This window comes from Oenanthe melanoleuca, chromosome 5, assembly GCF_029582105.1.
Source record: "Oenanthe melanoleuca isolate GR-GAL-2019-014 chromosome 5, OMel1.0, whole genome shotgun sequence".
In the NCBI taxonomy this organism is placed as follows: domain Eukaryota; kingdom Metazoa; phylum Chordata; class Aves; order Passeriformes; family Muscicapidae; genus Oenanthe; species Oenanthe melanoleuca.
Window position 1 is genome coordinate 30,778,485 of NC_079339.1, and position 21,134 is coordinate 30,799,618.

The window sequence follows — 21,134 nt, forward strand, 5'->3', positions numbered from 1 at the left end:
TAATTTAATGTCCTCTTAGACTGCCAACCCTTGATTTCTGCTGAAGAAAGAACGGATATATAGAAAGAAAAACAATAAAAACTACATTCAGTATGCACCAGACATCAGACTTCAGCATGAGACAGAACTATCTCTCCTTGGTTATACACAGACAGCTGACTGCAAATAAGTGAAATCCACAAAAATATATATAATTAGCTTTTGGGTCAAATTCTTTCAGAAGCAGTCAAATCAGTGGTTTAAAATGTCACCGTGGTTTAAAACAAACACCATCACTCTGAGGAAAGCAGTAAGTATTTACAAACTTCCCCCTCCTTGTACACTCCACGAATTACCATACAAATCTAAGTCAGTTATCTTAAAACTGTTCTGGAAACTTCCTCACAGTCTTCAAATGTACTTTGTGTCTCTTGAACTAGGGAGGAGAGCAGAACTGCCTGAAAAACTCTTGTACATTTATTAGAAAACATACATTCTCAAGTGTATGTTTCTGAATGTGAGACTTTTACTTCAATATGAATCATAAGAACTTGTCACCTTTTCTCTTCAAAATTTATCATATAATAAGAAAAAGAATGGGCACTCCTATGTAACTTACAGAGCATGTCTGTCACAGCACTGCTTCTGTTCTAAAGGTTCCAATTATTTCATCATCAATTCATGCATGAATATTTTCACACTCATAATACTTTGTTTCCCACGTCCTGAACTTCAAACTTGGCAATGGTACTGTTCCTGAATACTGTGAGACTACAGTCTGACTCATCATCTTAGTATTACTTTGTCCTAACCCTGTATTTCTCTTCTTATTCATGAGGAAAACATGAAGAATTATTCTGAAGTGATGTCATCCTACACCAGAGGATCAGTTTCATCCACACTTTAGAAAACCTTGCTTGGGGGAGATTAGGAAGAAAAGGAAGACAGTTAAAAGGAGATTGAAGTAAATTTAACATTAAATAAGATGATTTCTCTACAGTGACAAGATTCCTAAAGAGTTAAACTGGATATGGTTACCATGGAGCTAAGACTCCCACAGAAAAAAATTACAGCATTTAGAAACATTTGTTGGAAGCACACAGGCAGACAAATAAATGACACTGCATCACTTTCAGGCTTAATTAGGTCACTTAAATTCTACCTGCAAGTGGAAGCTCAAGGGAGGGATTTTTATAGGCTTTTACTGACTATTTCAGCTATAGCCTTTCTAGTTCAGAAATCTTCAACTGAGAGCTGCAGTTAAGTTTCTTGGGCAATGGAAGACTTCACCATATTTATGCACTTTCTTATTATCAACAGTGGTTCCAAGTGAAATGAGGGGCTTGGATATAAAAAAAATTCCAACAACCAAACAGTAAAAAATACGAAACGGGATGAATTCAATATTTCCTCTTTGCAGAAACTGCATTTCTACTCTTGAATTTGATTATGTAAAAGGCATCCCATGTCTGAGAGGATTACTCCTATAAAAATTACCTCTCAGTATCTGGGCATCACACTGACTTTTGTGAATATGTTTATATTTTGTCTCAGACCTTATTAATGCATACTCCAAGAAAAGAGGACTTTCCAGCTCTAAAGCCATGGTAATAAGGACATAGTCAAGATTTTCAGGAATTTTTAAAATAAACTATTCTATTATCTGTTGAAGTACAGCAGTTAGTTCTAGTTCTACTCTAATGAACACTGATTGAATGTTCTAGCTTGGATACAACTTTTCACCATGGGTTTCCTGAGCACAAGTCAATTAACATTAGGGCTACCACACTTCATTCTTCATAAATTCAACTATCAGGAATGACATTCCTACTCCATTCTCCCAGTGAAAAGAAATCTAGCTATGACTGTAAGCCTGGCTTAGAGAGCTTACAGACAAATACAGCACTATTCCTGACTTTTTCCCTCTGACTCAGCACTAAGGACTCTTTCTCTGGCTGATTCTGTCTCAGAGGGCACAATTCTGATTAAGTCCTGTGCCTTATAAAATATTAAGCTGGGTGAGTAAATACTGTCAGAAGAACTAAGTCATTCAGTGGTAACACATAATCTGTTAACAAACTGCTTGGAGAAGAGTGGCTGGAAAGTTGCCTGTGGAAAAGGACCTGGGGGAGTTGGTCAGCAGCTGTCTGAACATGATCTGACAGTGTGCTCAGAGAGCCAAGACAGTCAATGGCATCCTGACTTGTATCAGAAATAGTGTGGCCAGCAGGATCATCCCCCTGTACTTGGCACTGGTGAGGCTGCACCTTGAATACTGTGCTCACTTTTGAGCCTCTCACTAAAAGAAAATACTGAGGTGCTGGAGCATGTCCAGAGAAGGGCAAAAAGGTGGTGAAAGGACTAGAGATGTTGATGAGGAAGCTGGGGTTATTTAGCCTGGAGAAAAGGAGTTTCAGGGGAGAATTTATTATACTCTGCCACTCTTGGAAGCAGGCTGGGGAGGGAATCAGTCTCTTCTCCCAAGCAGCAAGCAATAGGGGAAGAGAAAGTGGCCTCAAAATGCACCAATACAGTTTAGACTGTTTAGGAAACATTACTTCACTGAAATGTTTGCCAAGCACTGAAAAATGCTGCCCACTGAAGTGATTGTGACCACACCTGGATATATTTTAATGGTTCATAGATGGAACATGGTTTAGTGATGAATACAGCTTTTCTAGCTTTCTTAGCTCTGGTCTTTTCCAACCTTGGTGATTCTATGGTTCTTTCCTAGGGTGCTATAAGGAGACAGCATATTTCTGGAACTACGTCTTTCTGAATGAAAATTAAGTTTCCTTCAAAACTCAAATGTGATACTGCAGGGAAAAAAACACTTTTAAGAGCATGAAAAGCAGTATTACAGTCCTCTGTGACTGGTGGCAATGTAAATAAAGACTCATGACAACCCGAGCACCTGACATTTCCCTAGTTTCTCTTAGACAGAGAGATTGCACTGACAGGAGACCAGACTCAGCATGAATCTAGGAAAAGTGTCCTTACCTACCAGAATCTTGCCAAAAATACCTTGGCAGGTCAGGGCCTGTTTCCAATAGGCAGTACAGCTAATATCCTGGGGAATTTGTTTAGCTGTATGCATGTAGGCTGTATACCTCCACTTTGTCTCAAGGTTAGAGAATTAACTGTGACTATTTTGTTTACTAACATAGTCAGAGATTTTGCAGCCTTTAGAAGAAGCTTAGATACATAGCCTGATTTATTTTTTTTAGGTTTGTGTCTAGATTGAATTTATATTCTTTAATATATGGCCTTGCCATGAAAGGTGAGCAAATCCAAAAAATTTACTATGAATTTACTATGTCATTGTCCATGAAGTGGTTGTCACCAATGTTTATAGGAGAGCAAGACAACAGGAATATAAAAAAGGGATAACAAAATTTTAAGGAAACAAAACATCTAGTCACATGAAAGTAAGCTAAACAAACTCAGTTTACTTATTCCAGATAAGACAAACTGGAGAGGGAATAGAATTTTTCTTTATAAATATATAAATAAATTACTGTTGGGACACGTGAAAAAAAATCTTTAAATACATGAAAATATTCAAGCTGAAAAAATTACTACTAGAATTACTCAAGATTTCTCTGCTTTTGGGTTGGTGGGTTTCTTGTTCCAGTGATCACAATCTCTCCCTGACAGGAGACCTTTGAGGCAGCTGGAGCCAATTTCAGCACAGTTGCTGAGTTGGGTTTATTGGTTTCTTGCTTATCTTGGGAGCTCTGCCAGGTGGTCTATAAATTCTGCATTCTTTGTGTCCACTTTCAGTGGGCATCCTGCTTCCCAAGCCTTGTTAACCTCTCCTAGGTCTGAGATTGCTGAGGCATGTCCAGCTCTGTACCTTAACAAGGCAATTCTACCAAGAAATAATTTGTGTTTCTAACTCATGGACATCACTTGGAGCTTGCTTGTTAGCTGCTCTCTGTTTCATGGATTAAATCTCCCTGCTTGTTGATTAGGCTTGAAAGCCTAATATAAAGATCAAACATCAAAGAACATTCTTTCCTAAAAAGATCTTAAGGGGATATCCCACATTTTGCAACACTTATTTTAGACGCCATCCCTTCAATCAAGCAAATTCCATTTCTCTTAAGTTTGTGGTATTAATTACAAATGCCCATCTACAAAACATTCAGGTTAGGGGTTGGTTTTAGATTTTGGTTGGGGAATCATCCATCATCTTCCACAGATGTTAATTCCCTACAGAGGTAGCCCACTAGAATTTCCTGATTTATTTGTGTGTTTCTTTGCTTTTGTTGTTTCACCTATTTCAATTAATTTTTATTTAACACCTTCATTTTGCAGTGCAATATTTAAAATGTGTGATGACTCCTGTACATACTGACCATTCCTTGTGCACTCATCTGCAGCCTGTCCATCCACACACCCACTTTGTGTCAGAGAATGCACTGTTTTCCTGCATTTGTACACAAGTCGATCCTAGCCTTTATCTGGGTGCAACAGAATAAAAATGAAAACTAGTCAAATCTAAAAAAAAAAAAAAAGCAAGACAGATTTTCTTGCCCAGATAATCTATACAGTCATATCATAGGTACTGTTTTTATTCCTTAGCTTAACACCACAGTTTAAATGACAGTTGCAAACATTAAGGGAGTCCTTCAAAGCACATTAATTAGGCAAAAACATAGGTTTTAATAATGGCTCACTTGGGATGGTTTAAGAGAATTCTTTTGAATTTGGCCATCATTAGATAACTGGACTGAAATTACTACTTCTCATTATAACATAAGGAGTGGTTGTTCTACTTCTTTAATGCTGAGTCAAACCGTAATATAAAAGGCACAGAAATTAAATATCCAATTGGGTTGGATATTTAGGTGCAATAGGTCTCCCTCACATTTAGAACATTTACCTTCCAATAACTATTTAGCAGCAGTATATCTCACCACATATAACTACCAAGGAGTGACTCTTACACATAGCTGTAACATTTTATCAGGTTCTACATATGAACATTACACTAACTTGCAAATAGCTGAAGACAAGACCTGCAGCCAATGATTCAAGCACAGCTTGAATAGTCACAAGAGCCATACAAACAATGTATGTACTAGACAGAAAACATCCAGAGTGAGTATGCATACAGAATACTGTAACAGGAGAAGAAATACTTGGGAAGAAGCAGGTGTTGCCATTGCTTCAGACCTCTATTTTAGGACAGAAGCACATCGCCCAACATTGTTTAAGACAGCATTTCTGCAAACATTGTAACTCTTCACCTTGCACCCCAAATGCTTACAAATCAATGCACAATTATCCTATAATCAAACCACCAACCCTAAAAAAACCCAAACAATGGTCTGTGTACCAAGAATCCAGACTATGTAAACCTCTGCTTGAACAAAAGGAGGTATGAGTTATTTTTGGGATGCCATCTCAATCAAAGAAAACTGCACTTGCATAGTGACATGGTCAGATGGGACCTAAGTCAGCACTGCTAAAGGCTCACTACTTTTGCTGTGTTTATACAATATTACAGGGTCACAGAATTAACTAGGTTGAGATCATCGAGTCCAACCTATGACCAAACAACACCTTGTCAACTAGACCATGGCACTTAGTGCCACACCCAGGGTTTCCTTAAACACCTCCAGGGATGGTGACTCCACCACAGCCATTCCCAAGCCTAAACACTCTTTCTGTGAAGAACTTCTTCCTAATGTCCTCTTCCTAGTTTCCAGAAAATAATAACTGTGTCTTTGCCTCTGTCCTCTGCAGCTGCATTTCAGAGGAATAGCTCTATGACTTCTCTTGTAAAAACTGCAAGCAGTTTGTTGCTGTTGCTGTGAAAACACCTGGCTTAAGAAATGACAGAAAGAGAAAATAAAGCACAGAGAAGCTGGTATCTGGTTCTGGTGTTCTGATATAGCTGCATTCCACAGCTAGCTGATAGGATGTTTCCCTACAGCAGTAGTGTTGGAGATTTAAGGGATGCACAGAAATTGAGACTGGATGTCATTAACTGATGTTGCCTGGAAGTAACTGAGGTCAGGATAATCTTCCATCAACTCCCATGTTATCATTGGCTCTCTGTCTAGTTTGTTTTAGAAAAACAAACAAAAGAGACACAGATGTTAAAAGATAAAAGTAGTAATGTAGTCAGGATACAGTTAAATTGAATACATGATAGAACGATTTAACAATGGGATTAATTTTCTAGATAGCACTAGAAATATTCTACAGATGTCATGGACTATTTGTAGCAGAATACAACTCTTCTTCAGCTTTTTTTTCCTTGCAGATTTCTCCTCCCCCTCCTCCTCAATTTTTTATGTTGTAGTGAGCACATTTCACCCTTTAGAATGCTGTGATTTATGATTCTAAATGGTCTTCGTATTGGCAAAGGTAAGAAAGGTCATATTACCACTCTAATTGGCAAGTTAAGCTTCATAAACAGGCCCTAATTTCGTCAGTGATGTTATTTAAGCCTAAGGTCAACCTTGAGAGAAGCTGGAAGATCCCTGGCAGAAAAAAAAATGCATCTTTCTAACAAAAATAAACTTCTCTCATGAAATTGAATTTACATGCTCTGAATGAATCTAGAGTCTCCCACAAACCACCAAGCTCCAAATAAATCACAGAAAGTGTGTGCTTCCTTCTTCTCTTTGTACTTCTCTCAAAGTTGGTGTTTTTCAATAGCAAGACATCAGTGGATGCATCATTACAGCTTATTGCTTGTGACAAGCAAATATCAACTATGACAAGAAATAGCAACTATACTCTGGCTAGCAGTAAAAGGGCATTAACATGAGCTTCTGTAACTTATCTGCTGTTAGGCTAGCTAGGCCATTCACAGTGAGTCATCAAATTGTGGTGTTTCAGAGTAGTTCAGAGTTATCAAAGTAGTTAATAAAATAAAGAAAAAATGCAAAGACTTCAATGAAGTCATTAACTTTCCACAGACAAATAAGAAAATAAGATCTTATAAATCCCTATTAGCATTTTGTCCTGTAATGGTCAATATGAATCCAACAAAGAATCTTTTATTCCATGAATGTTCTTCACAAAAATGTTACCTTGCAACTACAAATGCAAGCATAATATATATGATCAGACTGAGGTATTCCAAATTCTAACTCTACTTTTCTCAGCTTTGGCCACATAAAAACTATAATGTCTATTGATTTTGATCTCTTGGAAAGTGCCACAGAAATGGTTATGCACTTGAGAAGACAGGCTGGTAACTCGGAGTTCAACATTCCACTGACAGGTGGGGGGTTAATTTTTAAAAAATCTAAATGTTAACTAACTGTATCAATATGTATACATATATATCAATATGTATCAGCTTCCAAATTACACAAACTACTGACATTAAGTACCTTTAATATGTATCAGGTGTATGGTCTCCTGAGAGTTTTCCATACACAGAAAAGTTGTGGCAGTGAAGTCAATGAACATCAGATGAAGACTTGAGAAATGAGAGTCATTTTGCCTTGAGCATTCTAGTGAATCATCTGTGACATTAGCACTAGTATATATCCTGAGCTTGATGATCCTTGTATTCCCATTTGTATGGGGTACTGCTGATGTAGTTTGAAAGCATGTTAAACTTCCAGTGCTGTAAATTAATTTTGCATCTTCTGTCAAAAAGGTGATTCAATTTGCAAGATGAAATTCTACTTTTTGTACAAGTAATTTTAAAAGATTTTTATTTAAGTTGCAATTCTTCTGTATTACTTAGTTATTGAAGAGATTTCAAATTTTTGCAATTGTGTCAAGGGAAGTTGGTCTTCTGGCACAAGGTATTAGAGAACATGGCTAAGTGCTGAAGTAGCTGAAATACTCAAGACTGACAGAGATGTTTGCTGTAGACTAAAAACAGCTCATGTGTGTGCTGACTACTCAGCTCACTGAGGAACTAGCACTTGCTTATTTGGATAAAAGCCCAGCAGAAGAAACAAACTTGATTACTACTGAATCTTCCACCTTATGTTGCTGGTATCTCTACTGTTACTTCTGCCGACCGTAGCTGACACTCCTCCCCATGGAGGTGATGTGCCAGAAGAGGGAACTGGAAAAGTGTGGTTACAGACTGGTCATCAGCTCCTGTTTACAGCTGAACCCTGTCTGTGGGGATTGAGACTTGACTGACAGCAGGTGTGCAATGACTGGCAATCAACAGCTCTGTGTGCCTCATACCCAGACACTACCAAAAGCAGATCGAGCAGATCCAATTTCCCTATAGGCTTTTGTAATTCCAGTGCATATCCCGATATTGAGCTACTTTAGATGCACCCTGAGGTATCATATATTTGCCATTTGCACTTCAGAACATCACTGTAATTTCAGAAAGCATTTCCAAAAGTTACCCAAGCACATCAAGTGTTTAGGTAGAAAATATCTGCTGACTTTATAACATAAATTCTATTAAAGTATTATCTGCTATACAATTTTAGAGCTTCCAGCACCAAAACCACTATATCCTACTAAGTTATAGACAGAAGAAATAGTCTGGTGATGTTGACATGACATTAAAGACAGAATAGAAAAGTTTTAGATTTAAATATGGAGAAAATAAACAAGAATTCTCATTGAGGAATACATGAATACTTCACGTTTTCTTTCTGAATCTTTATAAATACTTTATAAATACTTTAAAGTGTATTTACATTACCAATTCTTTTTTCAATTGAGATGATAATTTTACTGCCTATAGACATCTGTGCTTATTATATAGCTGCACTATTATAATGTGTCATTTGGGAAAATGTATATTTTGTGTATGAAGTCAAAAGACATAGAACATTTAGCTAATGTCCTCTTATTGAATTCAATATCTTCAAACTCACTGCATGCCATTTTATTTTTCATCTCCTCCATGCCTGCAACTCTGTTTTAAATTTTTGGAATGTGTAGCTAATGCACCTGGCAGCATTTGGCTGTGTGGTCACAGCACTGCCATGGGAACTGAGAAGAGGCAATATTCACTGCTGGATTTCAGTATGAATCATACCCAGCTAGTACAGCATGGGACTAGAGATCAGAAAACCCACTTGCTGTGTTTTATAAAAATGCATAACATCACTAACAAATTCAGTATTTATTAATTCCCATTTAGACACCAAAAAGCAGAGCATGAGCAGAAAACAAATCCCTACAACAATCACCAGTGTGGCTAGGAGGAAATATCTGCTTGGGTATTAATTTAGGATTATTGCATGGTCACAAAACCTATCAAAAGATTTTTCACTCACTAACATTCTAAGGCAAGATTGAAGACTTTTTCTTGACTGTAACAAACTTGATTTCTGGAGAACTGCATCAAATCAACATCAAATACCCCCAGAAATATAACGGGGGGGTGGGGGAGAATCAAACAAAAAACTAGTTGTACTTTAGTTGTACTAGTGATAGCCTGAAGTTTAAGCAGCGAAAAACAAGTCTATTTGAAAGACTTTTCAAAGAGAGGAAGAAACATGGTGTAGTTTTTGATTTGTTTGTCACATAATTTTTGTTGTGCTACTTAAAAGCCTTATGAGTATGGACTGCTACACAACTGTAAACTGCAGCAATAGGATCAGAAGGGGGAGATTTAATGCACAGAGATAAATAGTTAAACAGACACAGAAGTATTTAACTCGAAAATAACTGGACTCCTAACAAACACCAGCTCTCAGAAGCAATTAAAATTTTATATAACATTATTCTTTATTTTTACCCATTTTTGAAGGGAATTGTCTGACTAATGAATTGCTTTGTCATGAATTGCAGCACATTTCAGTGACAATAGACAAAATGTTCTAATTAATTTGAAAACAATACAGTGGAATACACACAGCTGTTCAAAAAGCACACAGAATTTGTGCCAGTTCCCTTAAAAAGGGCATCAGGAAGATTCCACTGATTTGATCTCAAGACATTTCTTATTATTTCTATAATTTTCCATAAATTCATGCACAACCCAGTGCAATTAGTTTCCACATTTTCCCAGTTTTTAATTAAGCACTGCTAAAGACTTCTCCCTAGAAATATTTTCCATTATTATTTGGTATTCAGACATTTGTCCAATAGATTTGTTTACAAGTATTGGTCTGGTGGGTATTTTATAGGAGATATCTGTATTTTACTGAATCAAGTCACAGAGATCTGTGCTCCAGAATATCAGCACGCACTTAGTAGCATAACTATTGGATATAAAGTTGGACTATTAAAGAAAAAGTATTTTCATATCTCCACTTCATATACTCTTATGTCACTTGAGATACACCACTAGGAGCACAGATTTGATGAAACAACATGTTTTAGAAGCATCTAAAGAATAACTAGTTTTATGCCACACTAATCTCTGATAAACTGAAATTATTTAGTACAGTTTTTAAAACAGTTTTTATGAAGTATGATATAATCACTTTTTATATTTATATTTGGCAATAGTGTAAATGATTGGGGGAAAAAAAGAAAATATAATTCACACTATACTTGACAGTTCATATCATAAAACTGAGATTACTTCCCATCTCATTTGTTAAATCTGAACAGCAGAAGATCTCATTTTCAAGAAGTATAGATAGAAATTTGTATCCACAATTAATAATATGTATGGGCTACTCAATTGTCTTGATTCTGAGCACTAACTCAATGCACAAATGATCCTAAAAATATCTGTACTCTCATTGTGTAAATTTACATACATGGACTAGATATTGAAAAAAAAAATCCAAATATTCTTTTCTGGGTCTTTGTAACAACAATGTTTTGCTATTTAAGCATATCAGACAACCACATTCAGTCTGTGGAAGAAAACGGTTTCCCATTCCTATGTGTAAATTTTTAGATAGTGATTGGAGAGGTTTATCACAACACTTAAAGTCTTTGATATAAGCTGTTAAAAGAGCAAAAGTTAAAGAAGAATCAATTGTCACTCAGAAATGAAGGCCTAGTAACCAGCTGGGGAAAGAATCACACATACACAGACACATGCAAAAAGACATATGTACACTTATGCCCAAACACAGCAGCACAAACACTATTTAGATTTAGAGAAAATTAGGCAGAACTTTGTTGACTAATGAACCACCTCAAAAAAAAAAAAAAAAAAATTCTATTAAAATGAGGAGAAACTTTTTTATTAATTGCATGGATTTCAGGAAAAACAGCAAAGCAATAGACTTAATAACTAGTGTTACCAGCATAATTTAGACTCTAGGATGGCAAACGACTTTGATATGCTTCATTACATTTAAAGTGCTTTGGGCAGGGGTGGGACTTCCCCTCCATCCTCAACCATGTCCTCAGTTACTGTTAGCAAGTTATTATTTAAGTGTTTCTAATGGAAGAAGGCAAAAGCTCTTTGTTCCAAGATGGAGACCACCTCATATTTGACTAATTCAGCAGTGGTGGGAACTTGTGAATAATTTCCAGAGAGGAGAGGACTTTTTCAATTTATCACAGCAGTAAATTCCCAGTAGCTAGGAAAGGCTGAGAATGCTTTACACTTACTCATTCATGTTAAGGGCAACGAGGTTCTTGCTATATTCCTCAATATATTATTTTAAAACAGTATTTTTATTTCAACATGTATTCTCACCTAATGCTGCATAATGTCAGCTACATTGATTTCTCATGCATTCACACCTTAAGAGGGGGTAACAAATAAATAGTATGGGAAAATAGTCTAAACAAACAGGAAACTAAAACACAGCAATATTGCATGTCACACACATGCAACAAGTGCTTTGCTTCTCCCTTCCATACATGACACACTGCATATCCAGGGCCAAAACCAGAAGGAAGCCACTAACTAGAAAAATAGATACACAATTCCAAGCATTATTACAAGAAAGGAAATGCCAAAGATTTCCTAACAAAGGCACCACAACAGGGGAGCAGTGTAAGAAAAAAATATGTGTACTTATATATTTATTTATGTTTATACTGAAGTTATAAGTCAGGGAAAAATTCAGAACAGAAATTACACTCTATTAAGGATACCTTCCTTGAAATGCTGCCATTGCATGTAAAGGCTTTACACTAGCATTGGGACATATTTGAAATGAGTACTAAAAGACTTACTAATACTAGAACAATGATAATGCTGTTATGCTCTCTGGAATTTGTTCTTTAGGTGTTTCTCATTCCCACTGCTGCCAAACTAATCAAATATAAGGAATGTTTTGGAATAGAAAGTGGCAATAAAAAGGTTTCCATCAAATCTTATAAATGTGGCCACAAGTTGCTGCTCCATAGAAACAATCCAGATTCCATCATCGTGCATTAACAAGCTTCTTGACATGAGGAAAGAACATAAAATTGAGGCACAAAACTAAACAATGACTTAGATCTGGAAGACAAAAGAGTCATAACTAACAAAATTGAGGACAAAAGGACATTTGTCTTTAAGATAGCAAACAATAATTTAAGCAGATTTTTAAGAGTTGATTCTCTTGCTCTTTCAAAAAATGCTGCATATCTTTGAATCAAAAGACATCTAATCCTATTTTATACCTAAACAAGAAAAAGCTATGCCTAAGACCCTAAAATGTCCTAGATAGCTTCTCTCTAAAGATTCAAAAATAATACAGATATCAACATTTTCAAAGGAAGATTCAGCAGCATAAGCCTCAGAAACATTCAGTAGCAATCCAAATTTCCAGAAAATATTTTGATTTGGAGACGATCCTAAATGATTAACAATTTTGCTGGAAGAGTTCTTAAGGACTACTATACTTTATGTTTGTAAGCACAAACACTGTTTAGGCAGCAATAAAAGCTGTAAGAAATCAGTACTGAAGGTGTATCTCACTGTAGCACTCAGTATTTAACAAATATTTCCTTTCTCAGTATATCAAGAAAAAACAATTTATCCCTTCAGCAGGAAGGTGAAGGGAGTTGTATAATGGAGAGGAGACAGCAGAAAGTGATATAATTGTTTAGAACAAGAAGTAGCTAGAACTTCCAAAATAGAAATCTAGTCCATTCTCTCCCCGCAGAAGATTTCCTTGCACGACGTGGAAGGAACACTTCTGCAGAGTCTTCCTTTTGCTATTTCCTTTTTTGGCCCACACCTCTATTTAGCACTTTAACCATTGGAAAGAAGTGCAGTAGAGTTACTCCAGCATGAGAATGCATCACAGGAGCAGAATTTGCCATCTCATATAGCACACACAGGCTACCTATGAAAGGGCAAAGCTTCTCACTCCATCAGCGAGGATGGCTGCTCAGTCAAGGGAACATCCTAGAAAGTGAAAGGATGAAGGAGACACATTTCAAGCTCCAGTCTTGGACTGAAGGCTGGAGTAATCTGCTAAAATATGTATCTCTAAACATGTAGTGGAGGGGAGGAATGTTGGAAAAGATTTTTCATTGTCATTATCCATCCCCCCCTCCATGAAATTCTCTGAAGCTTAAAAGTGCTTATGACACTTCATCACACCTAAACAATTTACAGTAGCAACCATCACCTCACTCCAACCATTATTTCCTGTAAATAATTTACACAGCCTCTCACAAATCAATCTTGTAATTTCTTACTTTGGGAACTTAGCATGTTTTATTTTAGTGATTTATCCTTTTAAAGTTGAATGAACTCTAGAGGAGCCTGTTTCTGGAACATTATTTCTGATAAATGCAAAGTAAAGATAGCATAGGAAGAGGAGGGAATACACACATTTAATAGTTTTCCATGCTAGTTACACAACAACACACTCTTAGTCATGCAGAGTAAAAATAAGGAGACATGAGATGTGAAAAGGATGTTATCCTCTTCCCAAAAATTTGCATGTACACTACTTGCTAAAAGTCCAAATTAGTTGTCATACTAGATTTGTGTAAAGCTTTGGGAAAGAATGGTGTGAGGGCTCTTTATAGAAAATTACACCAAGTGGAGGATATTTCACTAATTAACACCCCTTCCCAAAGAAATGCTTATGTCCTTTAAAGATAAGCTTCTTTTAAGTACAGAAAAGACCCCAAATATTTGCAGAGCCCTGACTTCAACATCTGTTGGTATTCCCTACACACAAGTGTGCTTCTGTGTGCATGTTTATCAGAGGAGGTCATCAGGGGCTTGCTTGGTTTATTCATCATTTTAAGGCGCTCCTATTTGCAAAGCTTCTGTTAATGTCAGTGAAATCTAACCCAGACAGAAGTTTCAGAGGTCACATATTTGGCATGCTACATTTAGAAACCCAAGTACAAAGTTGACGAGGACGCTTCAAACACAGGGGATTACAGCGGAAATAGGTCTCCTTAGACCAAACTGGCTATTGAGCAGATTCAGGGAAGAACACACTGAGACTGCATGATGCTATTAAAGCTCTTATTCTTGCTTTATTTTATCCACTGACTAAATCAATTCTGCCATTTGGCAAAGCCCAGCACAGAAATAACACTTCATTTTTAATACAACAGAAAAGAAATAGACACGAGGCACAGAATCATGTAGTACATGACCTATAAAAAGCAGATACTTACAGTTCGTAGGAACTGTATTTCATCTTCCCCTCCTTCACCCCCTTCAGCCATGGCTCTTGAGGAGTCAGCTCTGCTGAGGCTGATCGCCTCCACCGTCAGCTCACTGCGCTCTGTTCTGCTCCTCTCCTATCAGTATTAGCATATAGCTAATCCACAGCCATATAGGGAGCTCAGCTAACTCCACTGCACTGCAGACTGTCAGTCAACCCCCTCACTGCCAGAGCCAACTGCGCTGCTTTCCCAGCTCAGAGCCAGCAATTCTCTCCCTTTTCTCTCTACCCTGGAGGCAAAACCCCCCCCTGCTAAGGTATTGCAGGGAGCATTATATGCATCACTAGGTGTTGATTTTTTTTTCCCCTCCAGATACTGTCTGGGCAGAACAACAAAAATGGTGAAGTGTTAATAAAAGCAGAGCTTGAGCTTCCATTTTCACAGATCATGATAGCCAATTTTGCACTGAAATGTATCAAATTCAGCAATTCTGAACCTACTGATTATGCAGCAGAAGGATGTAATCCTGATGATCACAGGACAAGCTGATTTTGACAGCAGGTATTTTCAGCTTGCTTACAATAATTTCCATTTCTTGCTTCTCTGCATAAGCAGCTGCAAATCTGATTTCCAAGATGACTTCATGATCTGAAACAACTATGTGTAGTTATTTGTGCTATCCATTTACATGGTATTTATACCTATATCCTCAAGGGTTTTATCTGTACCTTTTTAGAACTATACCTGAATATTTATAGAAGATGCTACAAATTTACTTCAGAATCCATAAAACACAATTATGTTAAAATAAAACTTAAAATAACTTTAAATTCTAGTTCAATAATGAAAAAATTTGTGATTAATGAAAATTGTTATTTATTACTTCAATATGAGCAAATAATGAAGGAAAAAAATGATCAACACTAACAGAAAATTTAATTAAATGAGGGGAGGAGAACAAAAAGGACACAAGGAAAACAGAAGAAAGCACTGAGGAGGCTCTAGCCAGCAAATTCACTGTGTGATCTTGAATCTCGTGATAAGATTGCATCCACAGCTTAGCCCTACATTCAACCCCTGAGAAGAATTACCCAAACTTTGTGCAGTCCCTATTTAACTTGAGACATTCCCTCACAGACTACCATGTGCATACAGTTCTTTCCTCAATAAAAACATATTTACAGCTTACAAAGTAAAACACAGGTACAATAAGGGAATAATATCTTTTCTGGGGTCACAAGAATGAGTGTAGCTCACTGAAAACTAAAACTACATACTCTGTGCCCACAAGCTAATAAATTATGGAAAACTGTGCTCTGGATATGGAGCCCTGTGCACGCTGCCCTTCCATCCCCAAATTAATAGTGTTCTGAGTTTTGCACTAATTAAAATAAGCGTTGTCACAAGCCAGAAAATGAAATGTCCAATATTTTCTCTCCTTGATGGACAGAACTCTGAAAAATGTTTTATTCCACTCTGTCTTATTACCCCAAGAAAATCCATCCAAAAAATAATGCCAATCACATTACTCAGTAACAGGCAATTTAAGGTCAAAAGCAGCTCAGAAACCTTTAGTTGATATAGTCACACAGACTCTCCCTGCCAGTCCATCCTCTCCCTTTTGAAAAATTCCTTTATGAAAAAAGGAATATTGGGAATACCTTGAGCATTATAACAGAGGTTAGATAAAATTCTGATTCATGGCAAACCAATAGTTTTGGTTTTTTGTTTCTAAGTTCCTCTATTGTTTGATACTCATCTTTACAAGGTGCCTTGTTTTGGGAAACTATATCCTGCCATAATAAATAAAACATTTTTGTTAGATTTCCTCTTTTTAAAATTGTCAACTGTAATGCAAAATTATTGCATAGCACATTTGCTCCCTAGATTTTTTTTTCTGCTAAATGTTTAAGGAGAAAATCATTCACCTGCCACAACACAAAGAAATCCACATCTCTTCAAGACATGTTTTCTATCTAGGACTTCCCCATTGCTGCAAGACTGAGATTTGGCTGTAATGATCACATATTGCACACAGGGTTTATATATATATATATATATATATATTTAAATATATGTGTGTAGACATACATGGTCACTCTGCTTCACTGGATATGACTGTAAAGTGCAGCATTCCACTGTGTAAACCACACAGGTCCAATAATCTGAATTGTGACTACTTGTGTGTTCTATGTGTGTTCTATCTATCCCAATCAATCCTCAATCTGTAATTTAACACTTTTGCTCCTAAACACAGTCTGGACAGAGTCCATGGTACTTCAAAACTATGAGAAGGACTTGTCCACAAAACAAATTTAAGGAAAACTTCCTTTCAGTTTTCGTCACAAACATGCAGCCCAGTTATCTTTCAACCTAAGCCCTCCCCTCTCACTGAGGGATTTAGGCTGACTCTTCACTTGTCCTTGATTGTAGGGTAGAACTTTTATAGTAGCTGTAGCCTGACAATATTGCAAAACAAAATAGACAATCTGTAAAAAATTATTATCTCAACAATCTGTAAACAACTTTTGTTGTGTGTATTTTACCTTTGTCAAGATTGACTTAACATGCCCAATCAAAGATGAATCAAATACTAAGTAGAAGATATTCACAAAATCTGCAATGGCAATACATGCACACTGACATTTTATAAAGTATAGGTAATACCAGTAACCAAAGAGTCACCTGATAATTACAGGCCTTAGTGCTAAAAGTTAGGTGATTCTTAAAAGACTGTCATAGCTCTGCAATCTGTATGTGCCTCTTAAGTACAAAAATACACACACAAATGTAGGTTTGAAAATGTCATTAAAAGAAAAAAAAATGTTTTCTTTACAAAAACTTCACAAAAGTGTTCAAATTCATTGTGTTGACTATCTTCAGCAGTCAGCTCCTTCTTCAGTTCATGAATGTTAGGCATTTAAACAGGTGAATATTTCATTCACCAAGAAGAAAATTATTTCCATGGATATCCAATTAAAAAGTTCTTTGTTTTCTTCTGGGTTTTTTCATGTTGATGTGTCTTGTTACTTGGGTTTTTCTGGGTAGTTTTTTTTTTGGTGGGGGGATGTGGTTTTTTTTCAGTTTAGTCTAGAGGAATTGCAACAAACTTCATGTGGAAAATGTAGCATTTTGGCCAAAGGTTTCCCCAATTTTTAAAAGCAAAATAAAAACTTTGATGTCATTTCTATATGAAAGCAAAAATGTATTATATAAGGTTTCAGAACTCATAGCATAGTATCAATATTGCTCGTAAGGCCTAATTCAGTGTCTTTCTAAGCAAATTCAGCACTACTTAAAGCAAAATGAGGAAAGAACAGTATTTCAAAACTGCATTCACCATTGATCAAACCTTTATGTTAGATTGCCATCTGGTGGTAAAGCTTAAAAAAGAGTCTGTGACTGGGTAAGCATAGCAGTTACTAATTTAGCCCGAGATATTGGGAGTCTTATTTCCAATTTTACTATAGATTATGCAATGCCTTTGGACCAGCCTCCCAGCTCAGATAAGGATATCATAGAGCACAGGGCACAGGATTGTGTCCAGGCAATTCTTGAATCTCTCCAGTGAGGGAGACTCCAAAACAGTCACCTGTAAAGAAATCCTTCTTTGCTCGGTAAAGAAGCTCCTCCTTATCTTCAGGTGGAACTTCACGTGCCTCAGTTTCTGCCCATTTCCTCTTGCCCTACTGCTTGACACCACAAGAAGAGTCTGGATCCATCCTCTGACACCCTCCCTTCAGATACTGACACTGATGACATCCCCTTCAGTCTCCTCCTCTCGAGGCTGACCAGGCCCAGCTCCCTCAGCCTTTCCTCGAGATCCCAGTCCCTTCATCATCTTTGTCACCCTTCAATGGACCTGCCCCAGTAGCTCCATCTCTCTCTTGTCCTGAGGAGTCCAGAACTGGACACAGCACTCCAGATGAGGCTCACCAGGGCTCAGTAGAAGAGCAGGATCCCCTCCCTCAACCTGCTGGCCGTGCTCTTCCTAATGCACCCCAGGATCCCATTGTCCTTCTTGCCCACAAGGACACACTGCTGGCTCAGGGACAGTTTGTTTTCCACCAGCAGCCCCAGGTCCCTCTCCACAGAGCTGCTTCCCAGCAGCTCAGCCCCAGCTGTGCTGGTCCATGGGGTTATTCCTGCCCACTGCAGGACCCTGCACTTGCATTTGTTGAACCTCAGACAGTTCTCTGCCCATCTCTCCAGCCTGTCAAGGTCCTTCTGAAGGGCTGCACAGCCCTCTGGGGTATCAGCCACTCCTCCCAGCTTTGTGTCATCAGTGAACTTGCTGAGGAGGCATCTGCCCTTCATCCAAGAAATCAATGAAGTAAGGTAAAGAATTATGGGCCCAGCACTGAACCTCAGAAGACACCACCAGTGACAGCCTTCAGCTAGACCTGTGCCACTGATTATAACCCTCTGGGATCTGCTGTTCAGCCAGTGCTCAATCCACCTGTCTGTCCACTTATCCAGTCCACACTTCCTGAGTTTGCCTATGAGGATGCTGTGAGGGACAGTGTCAAAATCCTTGCTGAAGTCGAGGTCAACAACATCCACTGCTCTTCCCTCAACCATCCAAGACAAGTTGTTTCCTTGTAGAAGGTAGTCAGGCTGGTCAAGCATGATCCTTTAGTGAATCCATGCTGAATAATTCTGATCACCTATCTGTCATCCTTGTGGATAGAGACAGCCTCCAGAATTAGGTGGTCCATCATTTTCCAGGGACTGATGTGATGCTGACTGTCCAATAATTCCCTAGGTCTTCTTTCTTACTTTTCTGAAGACTGGGGTGAAATTTGCTTTCTCACAGTCCTGAGGAACCTCTGCTAACCAACTCAGCCTTTCAAAGATGATCCTGAGCAGCCTAGGTCTTGCATCTGCCAGCTCTCTCAGCACTTGTGGATACATCCCATCAGAACTCGTGGATGTCAAGGTGCTTTTGTCTAGTCATACTCTAAAACAATCTTTCTTGGCCAAGGCAGTCCTCCTTCCAGCATTCCTTTACTCTGCTCTCCTGGGTGAGAGATTCCTGAGGGTTGGTCTTGCTATAAAGACCAACACAAAGAAGGCACTCAGAAACTCCATGTGCTCTGTGTTCTGTTACCAGCGTCCTCCACATTATCCTTAGTTTTCCTTTTGTTACTGAGATATCTAGACTGTCCTTCACTGTGCTGCTTCTCCAGCAGACATAAAAGTAGTTAAAGCCCCCCAAAAGAATCAGCAGCTGTGACTTTCAGACTGCTTCTGGCTGCCTGCAGAAGGCCTCATCCACTTCCTCATTCTGAGTGAGGTTGAGCATTTTGGTTAAGCAGAGTAAGAATTTAACTAATAAGAGTAACTAGAAATGCTGACTTTGTGTCTTATAACAGTAGCATAATATAGGGAGATTATCTCTCGGAAACCGAAATCATTCCTGGTCTCAAAATGATGCCAATACCAAATTTTATGTTTCTGCTTCATATTATTATATATGATATGGACAAATTTGTATTTTTAAGCTTGCTTTGTTTATGAAATATCTGTCATACATTCCCAAGTCCTATCCATCTCTCATAGATGAAGCATGACCATTTTAGCATAATTTTCTATAAGCATATGAGCATAGATTGTTTTGATGACCAATTAGAAAATTTTAATGAGTAATTTTCAAGGTTTTTAACAAAGTTCATTGAAACTAAACTATAATTTTACTGAAGTGCCTATGGCAACACATTATGAAGAACCTGGAGTTTGTGCAAAGAAAATTTCAGCCCATCTGCCAACAGAGAACTGCATTAATTCAGTTTGAAATCGATAAAAGTGTGACCAGCCATTTCCAAAGAACTGAGACAGAAAAAATTCTGTACTAGCAATGCCAAGTAATTGCCTCCCTGAATGTGATACAGAGTACTGACATAAGCCAAGTGATAAATTCTCAAAGTATAAGATGACAGAATTAAGACTTACCATGTAGCTAGTGTTTCTCTTGTACCTACTATGTAATTCAAGAATTACCACCAGAAAATGCCATGACAATTTCAGCTAATTATAGAGCTGCAACTATAAAAATAGTCTTAATTTCTGGAAAAGTCTCAAGGCTTTCTAAATGTTAACTTCCTTCAAGATTGTTGTAATTGCTGACAATAAAATTACTATAGCTTTTCTAATCCAAACAGCTGAATATTAACAGATTGCATATATATAGTGTATATATAGTGCATATTGCATACATACAGTGTTTTCTATTCAGCTATGGTGTTCAGTTGTGATTGGTAAAATAAGTCTCCCAACACTGTTTTTGGGTTGCCTCTGAGAAAGTTGTTCAAGCCCTTTTCGTTGGATTTACTTTAGTTTATGATTTACCTTTCTTTTCTTGGAACTTTTATACATAAATATTTAATTATTTTATATAAAACTGTTATAAAAAAAGAATCCACATTTTTAAACTCCAAGGACTATTGCAATAATAACTTTTCTTCTAAAGATAATTAAAAGCATGTCAATACATATTTTTCCTCACTTCTCAATGACTAAAAATCAAGAAGCCTAATGTTTTCTCCCATAAATGACTTGTGCTGTATTGAGTGCTCCTCAGTGTAGTACAAACTTATTGATACGTATTTCTGTGTGCTGTAGAAGAAGTGGCCATTCTCACTTCTATTTTTATGTGTATTCCTATTTATTCACCTCTTTGTTTACTTGGTTTTACTTTCAAGTTTTGTTGTAAT

The 21,134-nt window shown here is 37.3% G+C and overlaps 1 protein-coding gene across 1 annotated transcript in view; it reads right to left on the bottom strand.

Annotated features, from left to right (window-relative positions):
• The window catches only part of RYR3 (ryanodine receptor 3), a 182,835-nt gene extending 168,218 nt beyond the window's left edge, over nucleotides 1–14,617 (bottom strand). Inside the window, exon 1 of the mRNA XM_056492742.1 lies at nucleotides 14,431–14,617. Within this exon, the coding sequence (XP_056348717.1) occupies nucleotides 14,431–14,481 (51 nt within the window). The 5' untranslated portion in view covers nucleotides 14,482–14,617. The remainder of the gene's footprint in view (nucleotides 1–14,430) is intronic.
• Nucleotides 14,618–21,134: the final 6,517 nt, after the last annotated feature.